Here is a 24361-nt window from a genome sequence, read left to right as displayed (position 1 = left end):
ATTTAGAGCTGCTGAAAACTTTAATAATATAATCGCCATTATAACAACAACAAAACTACAAGTTAATTTCTTAAATTCACTGTTATATTTCAGAGTACTTAGGTTCTAATATCACTGGAAAAGCTGTAGCATATAAAGATAAATAATTTGTGGAACTACTAACTCAGAATTGCATGCTAAGAAAAATTCAAAAGCAGACAATTTTCTTTAATCAAAAAGTAAATAGTTAACCTTTTTTCCCCCCCTTATTAAAATAGTTTATCATAGTTCAGAGCTGTTGCAGGGCAAATGCACATGCACATTGTTTTCTTTAATTTGGTGGGAGCAAAGTACAGAAGAGTGCCTCTATTCGTTCCCACGAGCTCTCTCCACTTAGTCCAGTGACCCTTGTTAGATAAACAACTTGTCAGAAATTAAGTTTCCTCAAGCCAGCAAGGTTACTGAAACTCCACAATGCTTGGAAAGAAAAGTATAATCTCTTGCATAATAATTTATAAAATTAATTATTCATCTACACAAGAAAATGAGTAAAACACCAAATCAGTTATGTGCTGAGAGGTTTATATAGTGTACAAGACTGACATCACAGAGCAAAAGAAAAATGAGCTATCACAGCTGCAATCCATATCACCAATTCTGATCTGTAAAGTCCTCACTTCTCACCTAAGGTACCTAACACTTTCTTAGGCACATCTGTTGTTTTTAAAAGGGTAGAGGTTGTAACCACGTTGGTTTAAGGCAGGGGTGGGCAAAATGCGGCCCACAGACCAAACGTGGCCTGCCAGGCCATTAAATCCAGCGCACAGGACCCCTAAAAAATTTAGAAAATTAACATTTATCTGCCCCGGCTGCCTGTCATGCAGCCGTCAATGGCTTGCCAAAACTCAGTAAATGGCCCTGCACCCAAAATGATTGCCCGCCCCCAGTCTAAGGACATAGACAGACATGGTTCTCTCGGTAAGTCTGATATCTTTATTAGACCAACTAAATAGTTGGGGAAAAAAAATTCTTAGCAAGCTCTTGGGTTTAAAAACCCTTCATCAGGCTGAGGAAGTATCTGCAGTTGGTGTGTGCTCTTAATGGATGGAATGAAAAGTAAAGAAGCCAGAGGATGGGCTGGTATGCATGCAAGAAAGACAGTCAGTGAAGATGTAAACTGAGGAGTCAGTGGGTGAGACACAGGCTGGGGAGGTGTGTGTGTGGGGGGGAAATGATGCATATAGCAGGTAAACAGTGGAGGGGTACCTGAGGAGTTGGATGTCAGGCAGGTTATACTGTGTCATAAATTCAATGTCTAAATTTAGTCCATGATTTTTTTTTTTTTATATCCAGGAGGTTGATGAAGTAAAGTTCATAGGCTCATCTATAAAAAAAAACAAAAAAAAAAAAAACGGGTTTTATAAAATTCCCTTTGAGGATCAGAACTGAGAGATTGGATAGAGAATACTTTTCCTGTGAGAAGTGTGCCTTCATGGGTAATTGGGCATTCTCACTGTTAATACATTTTTGGGGTGCGTTCATTCTGGTCAATTGCTGTTGTTTGGTCTCTCCTGTGTATTTTTCATCAGGGCGTTTAGTGCATTGGATGAGATGTATTACATTTCTGGAGGTGCAGCTGTAAGATCCAGAAATGCTGATGGTTCTGTTGTGGGCTGTAGTACATAAAATCTCTGCTACTTGGCATTTAACTAACCAGAGATCCCATTAAGTGGAATTTCTGGCTGGGTAGGGGAAAGCAGCTCACACGCAGCCATCACCACCCATGTACGGCCACCACCACTCCCCCACTCTGTATCATCTAAAAACCCCTGCTGGGGGGTTTCACATAACCAGAATTTTTATATAAACAGCAATCCTCTTATCCCAGGGATCCCCGATAACAGAGATTTTACTGTAATTCTGGCGGTGGTGGAGATATATATTGGCAGATTTTGTATTTCTTGTCATGGCATTGTCTGGATCCATTCAGTATTTTTTGAGCCATAGGAAGTTTGCTGTTGGTAATGAGGTTAACAAGGGTCGGTGCTTGTCTGAAGGCTAGGATGGGTGGTTCTGGGAATCTCTCTTTAAAAATTGGGTCTCCTTCTAGTATGGGTTACACCTTCTAGTATGGGTTACAATTTTTTTGAGGATTTTGCATATAGGTTCAAGGGAGGGATAGGTCATAACCAGGGGTGTGCAAGTTGTGGGGGTTTTCCTTCTGTACTGCAGCAGTTCTTCACATGGTATCCAGGTGGCTCTTTCAAAAGTGAGATCTTTCTCTCTGAAGGAATGTCCTTGTTGAGAGAAAGCCTTTTAAGATTTGCAAGGTGGCAATCCTAGGTATTCTCCTCAGTACAAATTCAGTGGTATCTGATGGCTTGGCTGTATATCACAGCTTTCTTGGTACGTTTACAGCGATTGCTGGTTCTGTGCAGACATGTATGTTGGTCTGTGGGTTTCTTGTATATTGTGGTCTGTATTTTACCATTCTGAATACTGATTGTGTCTAAAAAGGAGATGGTGGGGCTGGACTATTCAAGAGATAGTCGGATGGAGGGATGGTGATTGTTGAATTTCTGATGGAACTCAATAAGATTGCAGCTTTTCAATCCAAATAATGATATCATTGATATATCTTAAGTATAGTAAGGGTTTGATGGTGCAGCCCTCGAGGAATTGTTCTTCCAGGTGATTCATAAAAAGGTTGGTATACTGTGGGGCCATTTTAGTGCCCATAGCTGTGCCCATGGTCTGGAGGTAGTGTTGGTTATTAAAAGTGAAATTGTGTGTGAGGATGAAGTGTTTAAGGTCAGTAATATCTTTGGGTCTGTACTCCGAGTTCTCATCTTACTCTTGTAGGTATGCAAAGGCAAGCTTGGATACCTTCCTGGTGTGGGATGTTGGTTTATGAGCTGGTCACTAGGAGGTTGTTGCTGGGAAGGTGGTCTATGTTTTTAAGTTTTCATAGAAAGTCAGTAGCGTCTCAACCAAAACTTGTTCTTTGGCTGACAAGCGGTTTTAGGATTGGTCTGACAAAACCTGATATTCCTCCATTAGGTTTCCATGGTTGGATATGATAGGTCTGTCAGGGTTCCCTTGTTTATGGATTTTAGGGAACATATAAAAAAAGTCCCTGGGTTAGGTGGGGGGGGGATCAAGGTCTGTAGTTTACTTGGAGTTCTGATGGAAATGATTTGATGGTATTTTTGAATTTCAAGATAAAAAGAGGAGTAGGTTCCTTCCTGTAGTTCTTTGTAGTAGATGGTGTCACAGAGTGGTCTGTTGGCTTCTTTTACATAGTCATCCTTAACTGTGAAGACTATGCCTCCTTTTTTATCTGCTGGTTTTATTACTATTTGGTGGTTAGATCTTAGAGATTCTATGGCTTTTCTCTCTGATAGGAAGAGGTTTGTTATGGTGATGTGTGTTGTTGATCATTTCATTGTTCATTCTTTCCCTGAAGCAGTCAATATAGAAGTCAAGGTTAGAGTTTCATCCACTGTGAGGTGTCCAATCTGATGTTTTGGGGGTTGTTTTTTTGTGGGGGAGGAGGGATTGATCTTTTCCTCAATGTTATCAGAGGATGAGCTGTTATTGGAAGTGGATTCATTTTGGTTGTGGAAATAACTCCCCTCATCCCCCATCTCTCACCCACTGACTTCTCAATTTACATCTTCACTGACTGGCTTTCTTACATGCATGCCAGCCTCTGGCTTCTTAATATTCCTTCCATCCAGGAAGAGCACACATCACCTGCAGATGCTTCCCCCAGACTGATGAAGGGTTTTTAAACCCAAAAGCTTGCTAAGAAAAAGAATTCCAACTACTTATTTGATCTAATAAAAGATATCAGATTTACCCAAAGAACCTTGTCTGTTGTTTTTAAAAACAGTCTTATGGACAAGTTTTAGAAGTACAGCTTCCATTTGTGGATGTGCTTATGATGTTGATCAGAAGAGAAATCAGACAAATGGAAAAAGCCCTTAGTGTTATGTTCACCCACTGACTCCTCCACCCACTGCAACTGATAGCAGCTTTGACACTAATTCCAATATAGCTATCATTTCACTCAAAATTTCAAGTGTAGACTCATTCATTCACTACTGCATGTCAAACAGATAAAACGTATTTTTCATTTAAACACACACCCCTCTCCTGAATGCACCAGTCGCATCTGTACTGGCTGAAAAACCACAGGACACCCAACTATGGAACGCTGAGTTATAACAAACAAATTAAAAAGGAAAAGGTAATGTGTGACCCCTTACATTTTAATGGTGTTACTAATGTTGTTACTAAAGTGCTAACCACTTTATCATTTTAAACTAATGAGGCAATTCACCCTCCAGCAACTTAATTAAGTTCAAAAAATGTATAGGTCTTTATTTATTTTGAGAGTATAAAATGGAATACATAGGATTTTTCTGACTACCAAATCATCTGACTTTTGTGCAATTTGTAAAACAGATAAAGTACAGTGAAATACAAGATGCAGAAACAAAAGCCTAACAGCAAGTTTCTATATACAGGCTGTCTGACAACGGACATGAAGTGTTTAAACTCAGTGCACGTAATTATATAATACATATCTGTTATGTCATAAAAGACACCACATTTAGATTCCATGCATATGGTAAAATATTGCAGAAATAGTAAATCTGCAAACTGAGAAAACAATAACATTCATACACACACACACACACACGCATGCAATTTAGCAGTGACACAAAAAATGAATCATTAGCCATAATACTACTTAAAATTTGCATTTCTTACTAAATAATTCATGATGCTTTAAGTGACTACGTGAATACTGCATGATAATATCATCATCTGCCAGCAAACAAGTCAGCCAAGTTCACACAAGATCATATACAGCTTAGACACTTACTACTATGTCAAACAGTGAGCTGAAGCACGTCTCAGGGAGGGAATTTTTAACATTCAGTCAAAAAAAACCTTCCCACATACAAATACACGTATACCATGTGTTTAATTCATTCATTCAGACATCTTAAATTTTTTCTGTTAATTCACTATATTATTTTTTAATAAAAATAAAATAGCTTTTCATTTCCAAAATAAATAATCACCCTCTGCATCTTATTTCATAGCTTATTTATTCAAAATATAATGAATTCCAAAAAAGTTGAAAAAAAGAATGAAGCTACACAGGCAATATATTTTGAGAACACCAATCAGGAACCTTCTCATTTGAGAACTGCCTACATATATCTCCATTCTTCATAGATCAGAGAGCAATAAAGCTGCCCTTACTAAAGATGATAGCCAGAAAATATTTAAAAATTAAAGGTCTGCTTCCCAAGACTATGCACCATGCCTACCAGTTAAAATTTAAAACAGTAATAATAGAGAGAGGGCTAGAACTCCACAAAATAACCACACAAAACTGTGATAAAGTCATTTCTCAGATATACAGTACAGTACAGTACACTCTGGCTAATCTGCCTATGGCATTATCCATCACTGGCAGAATTTTCTATTGTTCCAATTTTCTACAACCCCTACTCCCTGCACCATTATCAACTCCAAATAACTGGTGACTACCTAATAATTTCCTGTTCTTTGCATTCTCTTTGGAGTAGCAAATTAACCATGAAAAGTACCAAAACTACCTTAAGGCAGTTGGTGCATACTCATATGCTGTAAGTACTGGAATACATAAATGTATGTTCACGAAAGAATTGGATGGCACATAAGAGCCACCTTTAAACCTTTGCTAGGCTTGTTAATAAAATCTATAACACCTCCATATTGAGAGAGACAGAGAGAAAGAGAAAGAATCTTACTCTTATGGAACTAATAACTTAAAGCTTTCTTCATACTTAGTTTTTGCAACCTAGCCATCCCTGACAAATCCTGAAGTTCAATAAAAGCAAAACTAAGAATTCAAACAACATGCCTAGAATAGAACTGGCTGAATATGTTGTTAGGGGACACATTGAGCATGTGGGAGACCCAAGTTCAAGTCTTCCTCTAATTAAGGAAGAAACCAGTATCACCTACCTCCCAAAAAAACAAAATCAACAACAAGTCAGGGGTTGGCAACCTTTGGATCATGGGCCAGATGTGACTTGTGGAACCATTATATCCAGCCCACCACAAATGAGCGCTTCTGCAGTATTTTGAAGTCTTTGCCAAGAAAGCAGTACTATAGAGGGAGAGCAGTGACTTCAGCTATAGCAGGCAAAATCCAGCCCACAGGCTGAATCCAGCCCACCAAGCCATTCTATCTGGCCCACATGATACCTAAAAAATTTAGAAAATTAATTATTTTCCATGGCTCCCTATCAAAGATGAGAAGGTAGCAATGGCAGCAGGACCCAGGAGGAGTCAGCAGGAGGACCCAGCAGCAGCAGCTGCAGCAACAGCAGCAAGGCCTGCCTGGCCCCACCCCACTCCCAGCCCCCAACCAGAAGGTTCTGCCTAGAGGCTTCTGGCCTGATGACCCTGGCACTGTTCCCCCGCACTCCTTCCGTCTGGGACTGGTAACTCAGATAAGAACGGGCAGAGGGAAGTGGGGAAGAAGGATCACTGGCGCAGCAAGAGCCAGCCCAGCCCGGCCAGGGCTCTGCAGTTCCCAGTTGACTCCTGCTGCAGTGTACAGTACTGGCCATACGACTGGGAACAATGGAGGACTGGCTGGGCCGGGCTGGCTCCTGCTGCACCCTGTGATCCCAGCCATACAGAGAAAATAGAAACGGGACTTCCAGTCCCAAGGTGGGGACCAGGGGGCAGGGCTATCCCTGCAGCCATTGACAGCTCACCAGAAGTCATTAAGTGGCCCTCCAGCCAAAATAATTGCCTGCCCCGAGCTATAGCCAGGTTGCAAATAGCCTGCACGCAGAGGTAGGCTCTGCAGAAGTCCATCCTCCTTTTCTCCCCAGCACACTGACAACCCCTGCCTCAAGTGAAATAGATACAACAGAAAAAGGTTAAAGGCAATCCATCCCAGACCACCCTGCAATTTGGTAGTTGGGTTACTCTCCTGGGAGGTAGGTGATACAATTCTTCTAAGGCTGATGACCAATCTGAACTCAAGCATCCTCTATCCTGGGTGGGTTGCCTAACTACTGGGCTATTGGATAAAAGGTGAAATACAATTACTTCCTGCTCCCCCAACTTGTAAATCTAGCCTTTCATTTCTTTTACTTTCAAATGCATAAAAGCAAAACAAATATGAGTCAGAACAATGTTTTTCATTTCAGTGAGAAAAAACTAACAAATTTGCTCACCTCAATTTGAACAACAAAAAATGCTTTAGTCAAGTCACTGAGCTAAAAAAGGTCACTTTTATACAACTTTATTACAGAATCAGATTATTCCAGCATATTAAAAAAAACCTCAAAAAAAACAAAAAACCCCATACTGCTTAAGCACTGAGGTTCATTCTCCTGGTTGATGTTATAAATCAATAACCCTCTATTAAGAGCCAGATAAAAGGGCTTTTCCCCTGTAGCTCAAAAGGTGAAGGATCATCAGTTTTATCAATAACCAGAACCATGTGCACATGCAAGTGGTATTTTCTGAACAGGGGGAAGGTTTTGTATCAAGCTATGCAAGTGTTGTGCCTCAAAGAATTTGCCTACATCAGGGCTGGACAAAATACAGCCTGCCAGACCATTCTATCTGGCCTGTGGGGCCCCTAAAAATTTTAGAAAATTAATATCTATCTGTACCTGACTCCTGTCAAAGATGATAGGAGGTAGGGGCAGTAGGACCCAGAGGGAAGCCCCAGCAGTCTCCTGCAACAGCAGGGCCCTCCCACCCCTCCCCCTCCCAACCCAGAAGCCCCTGCCTAGCAGGGTTTTCTGGCCTGGGACTGTGGGACTATTCATGGCTGCACCAGTGTGGCAAACTCAGGTATTGGGGGAGGGGCAGGAGGCAGGGGAGGGCCACAGGGATTGCCCCCATCCTTGGAGCCAGGCCAGCTCCTGCTGAACCCCACAGTCCAGCCATGCAGTTGGGAGCTGACAGGTGGGTAGGAAAGCAGCATGGGGGATTTTCTGATTTTCAGAAGTAATTAACACCCAGATTTCCACTGAAGTCACTGAAAGCACAAGTACTATGAAAAAACAGATTGTGTGAGTGCCAGAACATGGATTTTTGGTAGTGCCATCAGCAAATTTAGCCAGAATTGAGTATCCAATGTAATTTGTATTGAAGCAACTGTTTGCCTCCAGAGCTTAAAATTCTAAGCAGATAAGACAGCAGATGAGAAAGAAAAAAAGGAACATAGCCTACAGAAACAGAGGAAAAGAGCAAGTTGTTAGTCATATCAAGAACAGAAACCAGTCTCTGTAATCCTGTCCACTGCACCATACAATCTTTCTTTACTGGTAGCCCAGGCTGAAAATTCTCTACTATTTCAAAGGCATAGTTTTTTGGCTGCTCAGCCAAAAGTTACTGCCAATTCAGCAGCAGCTGCAAGAGGGCTAAAACTCTAGCTCTGACACTGAAAAATAGACTCCACCCCTGTTGAATACCAGGCTGGAAAGAAGCAAAGCCTAAAACAGCCATTAGTGCATTTTCATGCTTTTATTCCAGTGCAGAAGTCGGCTTATCCACATAAGACATATACCCAATTTTGGAGGGCTAAATTTTGGGGGGAAAGGTGCTATGTGGTATGTGAATAACTACAATCATTTTTCTACCAGGGTAACATTTGCCAGTCTTCCAAATGCATAATCTGACCCTACTTCCAAGACAAGAGATATGGAAAAGGTGTTAGAAAATAAGGCGGTTTTGTTTTCATAAGCAACAAGTCTCCCAACCTTAAGTGTGACAGTGAAAAAAATACTCATTTTATCCTGCTTTTATACTCCCCAAATAAATGAAGAAGCAGCCACAAATGCCCCATTCTTTCAGTGACATCAACAGAAGCAGAAACCATCCAACGGACAAGTTTATTGGAAAAATAAATCTACTCAGGTTCTCCCCAACTTCTAAAACCCTAACTCAATCATAGCAACTTTCAGAGATGACTCATTATGGAAACAGCATTTGGGACTCATCTACCAGAATGTTTTATTTGCCTGGTGGACAGAAAGACATGCAAGACTCTTGATCACTGTGTTTCAATGTTGATCCTGGTTTCTTTGACTTAATGAACAGTTGGATTTGGATGATCATAAGCCAAGGCTAGTAGCATCTGCTACAAACACAGCGCAAGTGGGAAGAAAAAAAAAAAATGGTTCTCCCTCAGAAGAGCTATCCAGAAGTCTCTCATGGCAGGGATCCACAAAAATGTATGCAGTAAAGCTTGAATTTCATCTATGCCCAGTAAATCATATCCAAGCAGAATTACAGAGATTGCATAATGGATGAGGTCCCTTAAAGAACAAGTTTCAGTATTGACCATATATCGTAATGAAAACTAGTTCTTTAGCCAAAAGAGCATCTCCTAGAAATTGTTGCATTAAAATAGACAACAGTAGACAAGTATGAGCATTAATGAGGTAGTTGGTCAAAAGGCAGAAAAAGGAGGTAGTTGCTAGACTCACGTTGCAAGTTCCTTATAACAGTGGGTAGAATCCTAGAAAATGAGGGTTGGAAGGGACCTCAGAAGGTCATCTAGTCCAACCCCCTGCTCAAAGCAGGACCGTCCCCAATTACATCATCCCAGTCAAAACTTTTGTCTAGCTGGGTTTTATAAACCTCCAAGAATAGAGTTTCCATTACCTCTCTGAGTAACCTGTTCCACAGTGTTTTACTACCCTCCTGGTGAGAAAGTTTTTCCCTAATATCCAACCTAAACTTCCCTTGCTGCAACTTGAGACCATTACTCTTTGTTCTGTCATCTGCCACCACGGAAAACAATCTAGCTCCATACTCCACACCACAGACTGGGTTCTCAAACTGTTGCCATGAGGCTACATTAACTGTCCCACATATTTTACCAGATCCTATCAAATTATAAGAATATATATATACACAATGATCTGTGAGAAACTAAGTGTTACTTCATAGAAGTTGTGAATCACTGCCCTAGAAGATCTCTACCTATTTATCCTACTTACCAAGTATACCCACATATCTAAATAAATATTCCAACAATTATTCAAACAAAACAAAGCATAAGTAAAGGAGCATCATAAAAGTAACTAACATGGACTTCCTGGAAGAATTAAAGTAAAACAAGCCCTTAAGCAAAGCACCAATAATGCCTACATAACCACAAACAAGATGTAAGCAAGGAAGCTACAATGATTTATGCCAGCTTCTGAAAGTTTTCATTCTGGAACAGCTGCAGCCTGTTCCAGGGACTCTGGTCTAGAGCTTTGGTGCAAATACAGACCTTCAACAAATGCAGCATAACGTCATCCAAATACAATGAACTTCTTTTTACCATTTTTTTCTTATTTACCACTCATTTGTTCCCAAATAGGATATCTCGGATTCTGCTTTTACCATATGACACTGTGTTTGAAAAAAAAATAATTTGAAGAGAAACCTGCTCTGCCTAAACTGGACATACTGGCTCAATCCTGGATGAGTGAATTGAAAATAAAGGGATAGTCCAAAATGAAGGAGTAGTATTGTTAAAATAGAAGAAGTTGTATTATTCAAATAGAATAAGAAAAATTAGAGACAAAATTAAGGCAGATAAACAGGGTTGAGGAGAGCTGGCCAGCCAAACAGCATAGAAAACTAAAGTTCAAATTATTTAAATTTGGTTCATTCCATTTAATACGGGAAGCTCAATTTGACAGGTTATATAATGAAGGTAGAAAGAAAATTAGGTAAATCTCAGATTCACAGTTCTGATCCAAAATAGTAAAATCAAACTCTACATCAAAATCAAACTTCCAAAAGTGACAAGAGTTACAAATGTCCAACTAGAAACCTAAAGCATGTTAAGTGCAGATAAACACTGAACTCAATTTATTCTTATAGATTTTTCATTATTTATTTCACTGCAGAAGAATGATGGCAAAGCCTAGAGATATGCAGACCTAAAGACAAAAGAAGGCTTTTTATCAACACATTTTTTCCACAGATAAACAAGTATAAACTAGCCTCAAAAGGAGACAGATTGAGACTGTATACAGGATAATCCAGGATGCAGAGGGAGGACACAGATTTATTCACCTAAGGTGAAGTAACAGAATAGAAGTAAAAATCAACTTACACTGCTGCAACAGCTTTTTTTCATTTTCAGTATTATATATTCTATACAGTCATAAAATATATTTAAAAGAAACTCTTAGAGCATTCTGTGAATATTTGCATTTTTGTACCATGCTACAAAAATCAAAAGTCATTAAAATGACATGTTCACTTAAGAAGAGTACTTACGTCTGTAGTTGAACATAAAGCAGGCCTGAGCTGCAATCATCCACTCCGCTCTAGTCTCACAGAAGATGGCAATGTTTGACTTTGGTTGCTGCCCCAGTATGCCCAAGCCATTTCCAAAATTAACAGCTTTAATGTAGACGTCATCATATGAGAGCCAAGTGTATTTTCCAAGGATAACCTAATGAAGATTATTAATATAGATATATAGAATGAGTATAATTTTAAAAGAATAAGCCTCAGGGTTTCAGTGAAGACAATAATATAGTTTAAGCTTAAAAAAGAAGGCTCTCAAAACTCTAAAAAGCAGTGATATAATATCCTTTTAGTTGCTATATAAAAAATATGTTTGCATTAAACAACTTAGGTATGGGAAGCCCCCCCGCCCTCCCAGGATGCAAGCAGCAGCAGAAGCCGAGCCCTCCCCCCTCCCAATTAGCGCCCTGCCCTACCCCAGCTGGGCAGTGCTTGCCCCTGCCCCCTCCCTCACTGCGGGGGGAAGAAGGTGTTAGAAATATTATTAAAAATGTATTATCAATAAGTCTTGTTAAAACAGCGCAGCTGTCAGCCCTCCCTGGTGAGAGAGCTGGGAGAGCTACTGAGAGCTCTTTGTATTAAGGTATCACTCTCTCTTTGTTTTGCAAAGTTACTATCTCTTTGTTACAGTAAAGCATATACTCCTCAGCTTTTCTCATGCAGATAAGAGTAAATTGCAATTCTAGCCTTGAAGCAAGGAAAATTTAAACTCTTGTAACCTCAGATACTTTCTAACCATGCGCAATAAGCTAATACATATAAGCCTATCCGCCCCGCATACTTAAGTAGTTAATTATAATACACATGCGACGTATGATTTGATGTATTCACATACATGTTTGTATGAATCAGAAATGAGTTGTAAAAGTTCCTCCTTCTGCACACGTGGTCAGGAGAGAGGGGATAAAGCCAGCTGGGCAGTTTCCCTCGGGGGCAGCAGAGTGTTTGATCTTTTGTCTCTCTCTCTGACCCTATTTGCAAATATATACCTTTTGTGTTGCTAATAGAGTGTGTCTGTGGCTAAAGGTTTTTTTTTCGCCTCCCGAGAAACGAACCGCGATTTTTACATCAATAATTGGCGCCCAACGTGGGGCTTCTCGAGGACTACCCCGGAATTCAGCGACGGAGCGCCTCCGGTACCAGGGGAAGTGCGCACCGAGCCGACTTTGGACTCGCCCCTGGAATTTGAGGTGTAAGTCAGAATATCCGGGAAGTTAAAGGAAGTATCCCATGTAAATTCTGAGTTTCTGGAGAGGCAGACACACTTTGGAATTTGGATCGAGATCTCTGGGGTATCTGAGTGAGTATACGAATTCCCTTTGCCCAATCTGGTGTACGGATCTAAAACAAAGGATGTGTAAGTTTGCTGAGAAATTCTAGGCTCAGCTCTCATTGTAAATCATCTGTTGTTGAGATCTTTTTGGTATTTGGTGTGCCTTGGGCGCACTCTTGTGGGCAAATGGGTACGAGTCGCTCTCGTGTAGGAAACAATATTGATACCCCTCTAAAAGTCTTATTACGTCATTTTAATAAATTTGCAAAGCCGGCTGATTATGGAATAAAAATGAAAAAAGGTGATTTAATTAAGTTTTGTCAACTCGAGTGGCCAACATTTGGGGTCCACTGGACCCCGAAAGGATCCTTTGTGCTAAAAGAAGTGATAGCTATCCATGAAATTGTTATGCAGAATGGGTATTGGAATCAGTTTCCTTATATTGATTGTTGGTTGTGGGTGGTTCAAAATCAGCCACCTTGGATTAAGAATTACTTAGCAAAGTCTCATGTGATGGTTGTTAAGACTCGAGAAGGACCGCCTGTACTCCCTGAGTCTAATGAGGGGGGGGATTCTGAATTTGCTGACTACCGGACCCGCGCTCCGGTTGCCCTGTCAGGTAGCGAAGATGAGTCAGATGCCTCCTCGGGACCCAGTCCTTCTGCACCACCGCCCCCTCCCTTAGGGAGACCACCACCGACGTACCAAAGCATGCCTAATGATTTAGAGCGTGAGCTTCAGCCAAGTGCCCCATCTGAATCGGGGAATAAGGGTTATTATTTGCGCAAGCCTATAGAGTCACAGCCGGGGCTGAACTGCCCGATGCGAGAGGTAATCGGAGAGGGGGGCAATGCAACTTTTGTCTACACCCCATTTAGTACTTCAGATTTATTTAACTGGAAGAATCAGAGCCCCTCTTTTCGTGAAGACCCTGAAAAGATGAGGGACTTGTTCCGATCTATTGGGCAGACTCATCGACCCACTTGGGCTGATGTCCAGATGATGCTCCAGACCCTCCTAACCCTGGAGGAGAGGAGATTAGTGTTGGGGACAGCGGAACGTATTGCGGCAGCTAGAGTTGAGTCAGAAGGTGCTGCTGGTCGTACTCTGCGTGATACCTGCCCTGTAGAGGAGCCCAGATGGGACAATCATACTGCAGAGGGAAGAGAGCTGAGTGCACGGTATCTGGGAATTATAGTGGAAGCAATGGGAAAGGCAGTGCCTCGGGTTACCAATCTGTCTAAGTTGTATGAAGTGAGACAGGGAAAAGAGGAGGATCCCTCAGCTTTCCTTGGGAGGCTGTATGAGGCGTTTCGCAGGTTTTCGGATCTGGATCCAGAAGCCCCGGATAACCAGCGCATGGTAAATCTTATGTTTATTGGTCAATCTGCTGCTGATATCCATAAGAAGTTACAGAAAACTGAGGGAGGTGCTGGGAAACCGATTTCAGAGCTGGTGGAAATTGCATATAAGGTGTATGGGAATCGTGAGCAAGTACAGGAGCGCAAGGAGGATAAAAAGGCTCAGCGACAGATGGCAGCACTAGCAGCTGCTATAACTGGAGGGAACCCTGGAAAGGCTGGGATACAGAAAAGGAAGGGAGAAAGAGTGGGAGCAGATGTTTGTGCTTATTGCAAAGAGAAAGGACACTGGAAGAGGGAATGCCCGAAGTTGAAGGAGAAGAGAGAGGGGGAACCGAGAGGTCACCTCATGCGGGCAGAAGAAAAGGGTGAGGACACAGAATGAAGGGGACGGGGATCTAAGACCACTACCCTTCGGGTTGGAGCCCGAGAGGATCCCATGGTAACCATTAGGGTTGGTGGCAAAAACTTTGAAGCCTTGGTGGATACTGGGGCTACATTTTCAATGATTCCAGAAAAACCCCCCTGTGCAGGAACTAGTGAACAGCATGTACTTGTGGAAGGGATTGAGGGAATGCAAACCCAACTCCCTGTTTGTAAACCACTCCTCACCAAGGTGGGGGACCATTTGCTCGAGCAGCCCTTTGTGTATTCTCCAAGTTGCCCGGTTGCACTCCTTGGGCGGGACTTACTCACAAAATTGCAAGCTGAGATCTTTTTCAGAGACGATCAGATGGTGGTCCAGCTACCTGTCAAGCAGAGCTCGAACTATCAGATGGCTCTCCTGGAGGACCGATGCCCTGCAGTAAGTCCAGAAGATCACATGATTGGAGTAGACCCCTCAGTATGGGCTGATGGAACCCCTGCGCGAGCTAAGTTCGTCTCCCCTGTAAGGATTGTACTCAAGGATGGGGAGGGGCCCGTTCGGGTAAAGCAGTACCCACTCAGCCGAGCGGCCAGAGCTGGACTCAAGCCGTTAATAGAGAAATATAAGAGGTACGGATGGCTAGTGGAAGGGTCCTCGCCCTATAACACCCCCATCCTTGGAGTGCCGAAGGCAGACGGGGTCTCATACAGACTGGTCCAAGACCTACGAGCTGTAAATAAGAAGGTCCTTTCAGATCATCCTGTAGTCCCGAACCCTCACACGATCTTGACACAAGTACCGGGGGAAGCTAAAATATTTTCAGTGCTAGATTTGAAAGATGCTTTCTTCTCTATTCCCCTTCACCGAGAGAGTCAAAAATTGTTTGCTTTTGAATGGGAGGATCCAGATACTTTCCATAAAACCCAACTCATGTGGACAGTTCTTCCACAAGGATTTATAGCAGCCCCCCATATTTTCGGACTTGCCCTTCAGAAGGACTTGGGGGAATGGAAGGGATCACACCCCGCAGTGACTCTCCTCCAGTAAGTGGATGACCTGCTAGTTGCAAGCCCAAACTTGCAGCTCTGCGAGGAAGCCACCAGGTCACTCCTAAACACTCTGGGGAAAAAAAGGATATAAAGTCTCTAGAGAGAAAGCCCAAATATGTCAGCCTGAAGTCACATTTTTGGGATATAAGCTCTCAAAAGGAGTCAGAGCCCTGAGTGCAGATCGCATACAGGCGATTCAAGGTCTAACCCCACCTAAGTCACCCAAGGAGCTGCGGGCATTCCTAGGGCTAACTGGGTTCTGTCGACTATGGATACCAGATTACGGTGGGAACGTTAGACCACTGTACGAATCCCTGACTAAGGAAAGTCTCACTAAATGGAAATGGAATAAAGAAATGCAGCATGCCTTTGATCTGCTGAAGGCAGCATTAACCCAGCCCCCTGCCTTAGCCATCCCAAACAGTAAAAAGCCATATCGACTGTATGTTCATGAGAATCGAGGGGTTGCATCAGGGGTGCTGACACAGCCATCGGGCCCGACCTGGAGACCCGTGGGATATTATTCAAAGGTTCTAGATCCAGTTGCACTCGGGTGGCCAGCCTGTCTTCAGGCTGTGGCAGCCACAGCAGTGGTTGTTGAAGAGGCCCAGAAGATAGTCATGGGTGCGGATATGGAAATACTCACTCCTCATGGAGTTCCCCAGATCCTAGGGACTGAGGGAGGGAAATTTCTTAACCCCTCCAGACAATCACGGTATGAAATATTTTTGCTGTCTAATCCAGGACTTACTTTCAAACATACTACAGCCTTAAACCCTGCAACCTTGCTGCCGGAGCCAGGGCAACCGACACATGACTGCCTTGAGGTCCTGAATCAGACCACGCAGGTGCGACCTGATCTTGCTGAGGACCCAATTGAAGACCCAGATGTTGAATACTTTGTGGACGGCTCCAGCTCTGTCATCGATGGGAAAAGACGAACAGGATGTGCAGTGGTAACCTTGGATAAGGTAGTATGGAGGGAGTCATTGCCGAGCTCATGGTCGGCACAGGCCGCGGAACTCACTGCGCTCACCCGAGCATTACAGCTGGGGACAGACCAGCGGGTTAATATATACACTGACTCTCGCTATGCTTTTTCTACAGTCCATGCGCAGGGATTATTGTGGAAAGAAAGGGGTTTCATTACTGCCTCTGGGAATAAGATTGCTAATGGCCCCCAGATTATCAAACTACTAGAGGCACTCCACCAGCCTAAAGAGGTAGCAGTCATTCATGTGCGGGCCCATGGGAAGGCTGCTGAGAAAAAGCATAAGCTTGGAAATGCAAAGGCTGATGCAGCAGCAAAGGAAGCTGCATTTATTGGGGGAGAAGCGGAAGAGGTATCCAAGCAGGCCATGTCCCATGCCATATGGCCATACGTTCAGGATTTAGTCCCACAGTATTCCCCTGAAGAAGATAAATTTGCACAGAAAGCTTGTGCAGAAAAGAACTCCCAGGGGTGGTGGATAGTACCAGGAGGGAAAGTCATGATACCCAGGCCATTGCTTCGGGAGGTGCTGCAACAGCTCCATGCAAGAACCCATATGGGAGGTTTGGCCATGGGTGATCTAGTGATCCGCCAAGCAGTAGCCCCAGGGCTATATGTAGAAGCTCAGCGCATTGCTACCAAGTGCATCACATGCCAGAAAGTAAACCCTCGAAGGAAACCCCCTGTGCCAATGGGAGGTAGACCCTGGGCAGCGTATCCTGGACAGGCATGGCAGATTGATTTTGCCGAGCTCCCACGGTCCGGACATCACGGGTTTTTACTTGTCATGGTAGACCAGCTCTCTGGTTGGGTCGAGGCCTGGCCCACCAGGACTGCCACTGCAGCTACAGTAGTGAAGTATTTGTTACAGGAGATCATTCCCCGGTATTCCCTGCCTGAGTCCATCGAGTCAGATCAAGGACAACACTTTGTGGGAAAAGTGGTTCAAGAAGTCGCACAAGCTCTCAAGGTTACTTGGAAACTACACACACCATGGAGACCACAGAGTTCAGGACAAGTGGAACGCATGAATAGGACTTTAAAGGCTTTGCTCACCAAAATCTGTATTGAAACACGCCTTAAGTGGCCTCAAGCATTGCCGCTAGCTCTTACTTGCATTCGAAACACTCCCCGACGGGGCCTCAAATTGACCCCATATGAAATTATGTTTGGCAAGCCGCCTCGAGTCTTACCCCCTGGGATGCAAGAAAATGTAACTTTTGAATTAGGTAATAGTGAGCTTCATATGTATGTTATTGCCTTGCAGTCTGTCTTGTTTTCTCTTCACAGGTATGCAGCCTCCTTTCAGCGTCTGCCTTTAGATGTACCGGTACATGACTTCTCCCCGGGAGACTGGGTCTTGGTGCAGCGGTGGAAAAAGGAGCCTTTGACTGAGAGGTGGAGTGGCCCTTTCCAGGTACTTCTAACAACCCACACCGCTGTAAAGATTACTGGCCATGATCGTTGGATACACCATACCCGTGTGAAGCGACATCCACGAGCATTAGAGGACATCAACTCCCGAGACGAACTCACTCCGGAAGCTGAGTCGTCTTCGGAACAAGAAGCCAGCAAGTGGAGCTGTGAACCTACTGGTGATCTCCAAGTGCGCCTGAGACGGCTTAATCAGAGCTCAGAAAATTAGACAAGAAAGTAAAAGGGAAAATATGGTGGGAATCTTAATGTGCCTTGTTGTTATCTGTATAATGAAAGGAGCAGAATTGAGCAGCCTTAACCGCTGGCTCACACCCTCGCTTTCCCAAATTGCTCCCCCAGGGACAAATTTGTATGTTGATATGATGGAAAGAATCGCAGGTACTTTTAATCTTACCAACTGCTGGGCCTGTGGGGGGCTCCAAGAGGCCAGAGAACAGTGGCCTTGGAGGGCTTTTCCTTTGGCCCCAAAATGGTTGGTCAGTGACAAGGCGGATGTTAAGAGTACTGGTCAAGAATGGGATGAAAACCGCAGCTGGGATCTTTCCCAAGTGGCATTAGGAGAGTACTGTATTAGCAGTAATGGTACGGGGAGAAGTTTGGGACATAGTCAGTGTACATGGACATTGAAATGGGCCCAAATATGCACCAAGTATGCTGATCAATGGAATTCTGCTGTTAGCATCCCAATCTCCCCGCAGATGCAACAGACCAAAAAGACAAAGAATAGTACCTTTCGATCCTAACCCTACCAGATGTCAGGCATATGAAAAGGCCCGAGGTGAATGATTTACCTATGTCTATAGTTGGAAATGGGTACACCCGAATGGCACGGTGGCAAAGTTTAATACATATTGGAGTGCCTTAAATGACACAAATGAAATAACCAAGTGCGAGTATAGGGATAAAGATGGCGTATGGAAATGTCAGTTTAAACAGAGTAACTATTACACTGACCCTTTAGGGCAGACGGGCAACAAATACTATCCCCTTCTTTTCCACAGCCGTGACCCCCTAGCCTTGGGAGGGGAAAACAGGGCCCTGAAAGGACATTATTGGATTTGTGGAAGGAGAGCCTATACGGTACTACCACGAGGGTGGACAGGAACCTGCTATGTTGGAGTAATTGTACCATCTTTCTTTTTGTTACCATCTGAGGTCAGAAATAAGCTGGGAGTCTCTTTGTATGATGATTGGAAAAGGGCCAAGAGAAGTATTGATGTAAGTTTGACACAGGGTGGCTCCCAAAAGTGGAAGGAGGATGAGTGGCCTCCTCAGAGGATTATTGAGTATTATGGACCAGCTACATGGGCTAATGATGGAAGTTGGGGTTACCGGACACCAATTATATGCTAAATAGAATCATCCGGTTGCAGGCCGTCTTGGAAGTAATTACTAACCAGACTGCCACTGCTCTCGAGTTGCTGGCTCGACAAAGTTCCCAGATGAGGGAAGCCATATACCAAAATCGAATGGCTCTAGACTATTTACTCGCAGAGGATGGCGGAGTCTGTGGAAAGTTCAACCTTTCTAATTGTTGCCTCCAAATAGACGACAACGGAAAAGCGGTCTTAGAGATTGCCAAAGAGATTAGGAAAATAGCCCATGTACCAATACAAACGTGGGAACCTACATGGAGTAAAGACTGGTGGTTTCAATTATTTGGAGGACCCTGGTGGAAAAAAGTAGGATTTGTGCTTTTGTGTGCTCTGACTGGTTTGATTTTTATCCCTTGCCTTATTCCTTGTCTCACTAGATTGATAACCACCACAGCAGAAGGAATGCAGGTCGCAGCAGCTCCTTTGAAAGCACAGACTGTAGCAAAAGTCATGGTCCTCAGAAAAATTCCTCGTAATTATCTTGATATGCCCAAATGAAGTAAAGATCAGAAAGCATCTTGAGGGGGGATATTGTTAGAAATATTATTAAAAATGTATTATCAATAAGTCTTGTTAAAACAGCGCAGCTGTCAGCCCTCCCTGGTGAGAGAGCTGGGAGAGCTACTGAGAGCTCTTTGTATTAAGGTATCACTCTCTCTTTGTTTTGCAAAGTTACTATCTCTTTGTTACAGTAAAGCATATACTCCTCAGCTTTTCTCATGCAGATAAGAGTAAATTGCAATTCTAGCCTTGAAGCAAGGAAAATTTAAACTCTTGTAACCTCAGATACTTTCTAACCATGCGCAATAAGCTAATACATATAAGCCTATCCGCCCCGCATACTTAAGTAGTTAATTATAATACACATGCGACGTATGATTTGACGTATTCACATACATGTTTGTATGAATCAGAAATGAGTTGTAAAAGTTCCTCCTTCTGCACACGTGGTCAGGAGAGAGGGGATAAAGCCAGCTGGGCAGTTTCCCTCGAGGGCAGCAGAGTGTTTGATCTTTTGTCTCTCTCTCTGACCCTATTTGCAAATATATACCTTTTGTGTTGCTAATAGAGTGTGTCTGTGGCTAAAGGTTTTTTTTTCGCCTCCCGAGAAACGAACCGCGGTTTTTACATCAAAGGGTTGATCGCCCCCTCCCACGCCCCTTCTCTCCCCGCTCCCCTTCTACTACAACAGACTTTCCAGCTGGAGGCAGCTCTCTATGCTGCTGGGCTGTGTTCCTTGCTGCCTCAGTGCTGTGCTACAGCTGCACGCATGAATGAGCATTTATGAGCCAAATTATTGGCACCGTTGGGCTGATTCCAATTTTCTTTATATTGGTACTGATCCAATATTGGACAGATTCATCGGTGCACCTCTAACTGGCCCCCCAAGGTATTTCTATTGGCACCCCAAGCTGTTTGCCCACTACCAATCCAGAGAACAGCACTGATTTCAGTTTCATAAAACATTAAGGCTACTTTTATTTCTCAGGCCATGGAGTGCCTGCTACACAGGTGGAAAGTAGAGGTGTACCAATACATCAGTCGCATATCAGATCATCTCCACTAAAAGGAAAATTGACATTAAAATCGGTAAGGGTGCACCGACAGATTTTGGGAGCTGATACCGATAGCCAATTTTTAAGGAGGCATATCAGACAATACCGATCCAATTTCCGATACAGCAGCATCCAGCTGGTAAGTCTGTTGTGGCAAAAGGGAAGGGGGAGGAAAGGGGTATGAAAAGCCAGAGCAACACCCCCCGCCGTGAAGGACGGAGTAGGCCAGGGGCTGGAGCAGATGCTGCCCAGCCAGCGTGGGGCACAGAACAGAGCCATGGCTCATCCAGGGGGTGGGGGAGATACCTGTGGCTGCATGCATCCCAGGAGGACACAGGGCACAGGGGAGTTGGGTGTGTGCCCCTTGGAACTGCATGGGGTGGAGCGGGCTGCAACTGCCAGCTAGAGCCAGGGCTACACTGGGCTCTTCTCAGTGGGGGCTGAGCTCAGGGCAGGCAGCAGTGGTGGGGGGCTGTAGCCACCCAAAATTTCACTGTAGCCCCCCCCCCCCCCACCGGGCAGGGGCTGCTGGGAAATGGAGTCCAGCTGCCAATGGAGATCCACCATTTTGCCCACCCTTACTACAGAGGCCTGGTCTACACTGAGTTTTGCTAACAGAAGGTTCTGTCAGCAGAACATTGACTGTGCCCATATTCATAGCAGCTCTCCTGTGGCAGCAGAAACCCTTTGTTCTACTGACAAAACAATACCAGCACTGCAAGGGACATAAAGTTTCTGCCACATACTTTCATGGTAAGTACAGATGGTTAAAAAGCCAGAGGCTAAATCAATTCAGTCTTTTCAGGCTAGTCTAAACTGTGTTGACTAAACCAATAAGCAAGTGAACAGACATTCACTTCTCATTCCAGAAATGCAGCTACATGCCTGCAGTGGCTCAGGCCAGAAGCTAGAAGGCACTACAGCACTCCATCCTGCCACTGTCAAAGGGAAGAGAAGACAGAAGCCCTTCAAGGCTTTCCTGCCCTCCCTGCTTAAGCGGAGGGGGCATGGCCAGGCCCCAGCCTGGAGTCAGCATACTGAGACCAGAAGGGGGGCTTTACACCCCCCTCCCTAGCTCACATAAGACCCCAGCCCTAGTCTGCCTGGTCGGGGGGCAGCCCCTGGCAGGCTTCTTTTCTCCATTCCCCACTGGGGCAGCAGCCCCTACCAGGGTTTTACCCCCCCCAAAGGGGAGGGATGCTCCAGCCAGCAGGTCTCAGGCTGAGGTAGGGAGGCCTTCCCTGGCTGCACAGGACCATAGTCTGGCACTCACCCCTGCTCAAGCAGAGACCCGTGGGCGGGACCACACCCGAATTGAGGGCTTGCAGGCTGAGGCAAGGAGGAGATTTAAACCCCCTCCCTCGCCCTGGACTCCAGCCATGGTTTGCCTGGGGGTCAGGGCAGCCCCTGCCAGGCTTTTGCCCCCTTCCCCATTACTCGCTCTAGTGAGGGGGGACATGCCCACATCCTGGCCCAGGGCTTGCATGCTCAGGTGGGGGAGGGTAGGTTAAACCCACTCTCTCAGCATGCCAGCGCTGAGCTGGGGCATGGCCATGCCCCCTACCCTCTGCTTGATGGGAAAAAAACACTGGTAAGAGCACCCCTCTCCCCCTCTTCAGAGGGGAGCCATGGGGGGGGCAGAAGCATGGCAGGGGCTGCCCCCCAGGGCAGAACCAGTAAGAGAGGTTTAAGCCCCTCCTCCACTGCTTGTACCTCCCTCCCGCCCCTGCAAGGGAACCCAGCCAGGAACTACCTGGCAAAGGCAAAGAAGCCAGGCTGGCAGGCTGAGGTGAGGTGGGGGAGAGGGAGTATAAACCCCACTTCTTCTCCCCTCCACAAGCAACCTCAGCCAGGGACTACCTGGCCCCACCTCAGCTTGACAGCCTGACCAGCATCTGGCCACAACTGTGCCTCTCCACTCAAGTGTGGAGCAGCTGAAAAGCCAGGCAGGGGCTGCTTTGCCCCTCCCAGGCAGTCTCTGGTTGGGGTCCCTTATGGGGGTGACGGGGGGGGGGGGGAAGGGCAGGGTTTAAACCACCTCTCCCCTCCCCCCCTCCCTCAGCCTGCCAGCCTGGCCAGTGTTGGGCTGGGCTCCTGCGCCCCTGCCAGGCAGACCTTGGTTGGAGTCCTAGACAGCAAGAGGGGGCTTAAAGCCTCCTCTCCCTGTCTGCCTGGCCCCAGGGTCCACTCCGATGCTGAGTGGGGGAAAAAAGCCTGGCGTGGGCTGCTCCATCCTAGCAGGCAGACCCTGCTGCTGTCTGAAGCTGGATTTCCCATCCCCACCTCTTCTAAGCTAACCAAAGTAGTACCACTGCTCTGGCTAGGAAGCACAGAGGCAAGGCCAACCCTGGTCTCTGGAGCAGATAGCACAGCACAGCCCAGCCCAGGGCTGCAAAGCTCCCTGGGATGGTGGGGTAATGTGAGGCAACTAGAATCAGGAAGGGGTCTGGGACAGAAGTTCCATAAATCAGTTTGACCTAAATCAGTTAATTCTGATATTTCATCCAACCAGGTTCATCTTAAACTGGGTTTTGGCCATTTTGTAAGTGGTTTAAGTACACTGAACTTCTGTTCTGTTACAGGCTTAAACCAGTTTCTGATTACTTAAACTGATTTTTGTGCAGCTTCCATCCCTAGCCATGCTCTTTTAACAATTAGTCCCTTCTAGGCTGTACTAGCTATGCTGGCAAAGCACCTGCTATAGTGGTGCCAATGACCGGCAGGAACTGTGCAGTCACCAGAAACTAATCAAGTGATTTCATGTGTAAACTTTACTGTAGTGGCATCCGTCTGTTGGCAGAGGGTACTTTTTATACAGGCAAGTCTCAAGAACATCCTGTGAACTCACATTTGCTGCCTGCATGTTCATTTCTCTGTGTAGAGCTCTGAGATAACTTGGAAAGTACCATATTTTTGCATATAGCACACCTCCGTATGCAGTACACACCTTCATTCTTTAGGAAGGAGTCTGAAGGGCGGAAAAACTCTATTGAGGTAGGTAAGCAGTAGCAGCTAGGGAGCCAAGCCTGCTCCCAAGTCTTGTGCCAGCCCTGCATACCAGTTAGGCCTCCATACCAGTCAAATATGTTGGTCCAGGGCTGTGTGAAAAGTTTGACCCTGTACGCTGGCTCTGGAGCCACATGTTAGATCAGATGCAGCATGGAATCCAGAACCACACTCCAGCTCCAGAGCTGTGTGCTAAGGCTGACTCCATGTGCTGTCTCTAGGGTTGTATGTCAAGCCCAGGACTGTGCACCATGTCCAGGAAGGACCAGGCACATGGCTCCAGAGCCAGCACATGGTTTCAGTCTTGGCAAACAACCCCAGAGGCAGCACACAGGGTCAGACCCACCAGGTAGCTACAGAGCCAGAACAGAGTCCTAGGCAGTGCATGGGGTCAGACCCAGCAGGTGGCTCTGGAGATGGCATGTGAGATCACACCTATCACACCAGGTCCAGGGCTATATGCCAGGTTGGATTAGGCATGCTGAGTCCTGCCGTGTACCAACCCTATGCACGCCAGCCCAATCTTGCTTGTGGTTGGAGAAGTGGCCTCTCCAGGGGTCTGGAAGCTTCAGGGGAAGTAAGCAGTGGGAGCACTGACTGCTGTGGCTTCC

The 24361-nt window shown here is 45.0% G+C and overlaps 1 protein-coding gene across 7 annotated transcripts in view; it reads right to left on the bottom strand.

Annotated features, from left to right (window-relative positions):
* ACSL3 (acyl-CoA synthetase long chain family member 3) overlaps positions 1 to 24361 on the bottom strand; it is a 128778-nt gene that overhangs the window by 43558 nt on the left and 60859 nt on the right. For all 7 annotated transcript variants that reach the window (XM_090051792.1, XM_090051797.1, XM_090051794.1 and 4 more), the window contains one exon: positions 11302 to 11479. In XM_090051792.1, the coding sequence (XP_089907918.1) occupies positions 11302 to 11479 (178 nt within the window). The remainder of the gene's footprint in view (positions 1 to 11301; positions 11480 to 24361) is intronic.

The sequence above is a fragment of the Crocodylus siamensis genome, chromosome 6 (assembly GCF_052110815.1).
Source record: "Crocodylus siamensis isolate JL-2025a chromosome 6, ASM5211081v1, whole genome shotgun sequence".
Classification (NCBI taxonomy): Eukaryota; Metazoa; Chordata; order Crocodylia; family Crocodylidae; genus Crocodylus; species Crocodylus siamensis.
The sequence above is the reverse complement of the archived record's forward strand: the minus strand, read 5'-3'. Positions and strand labels throughout refer to the sequence as shown.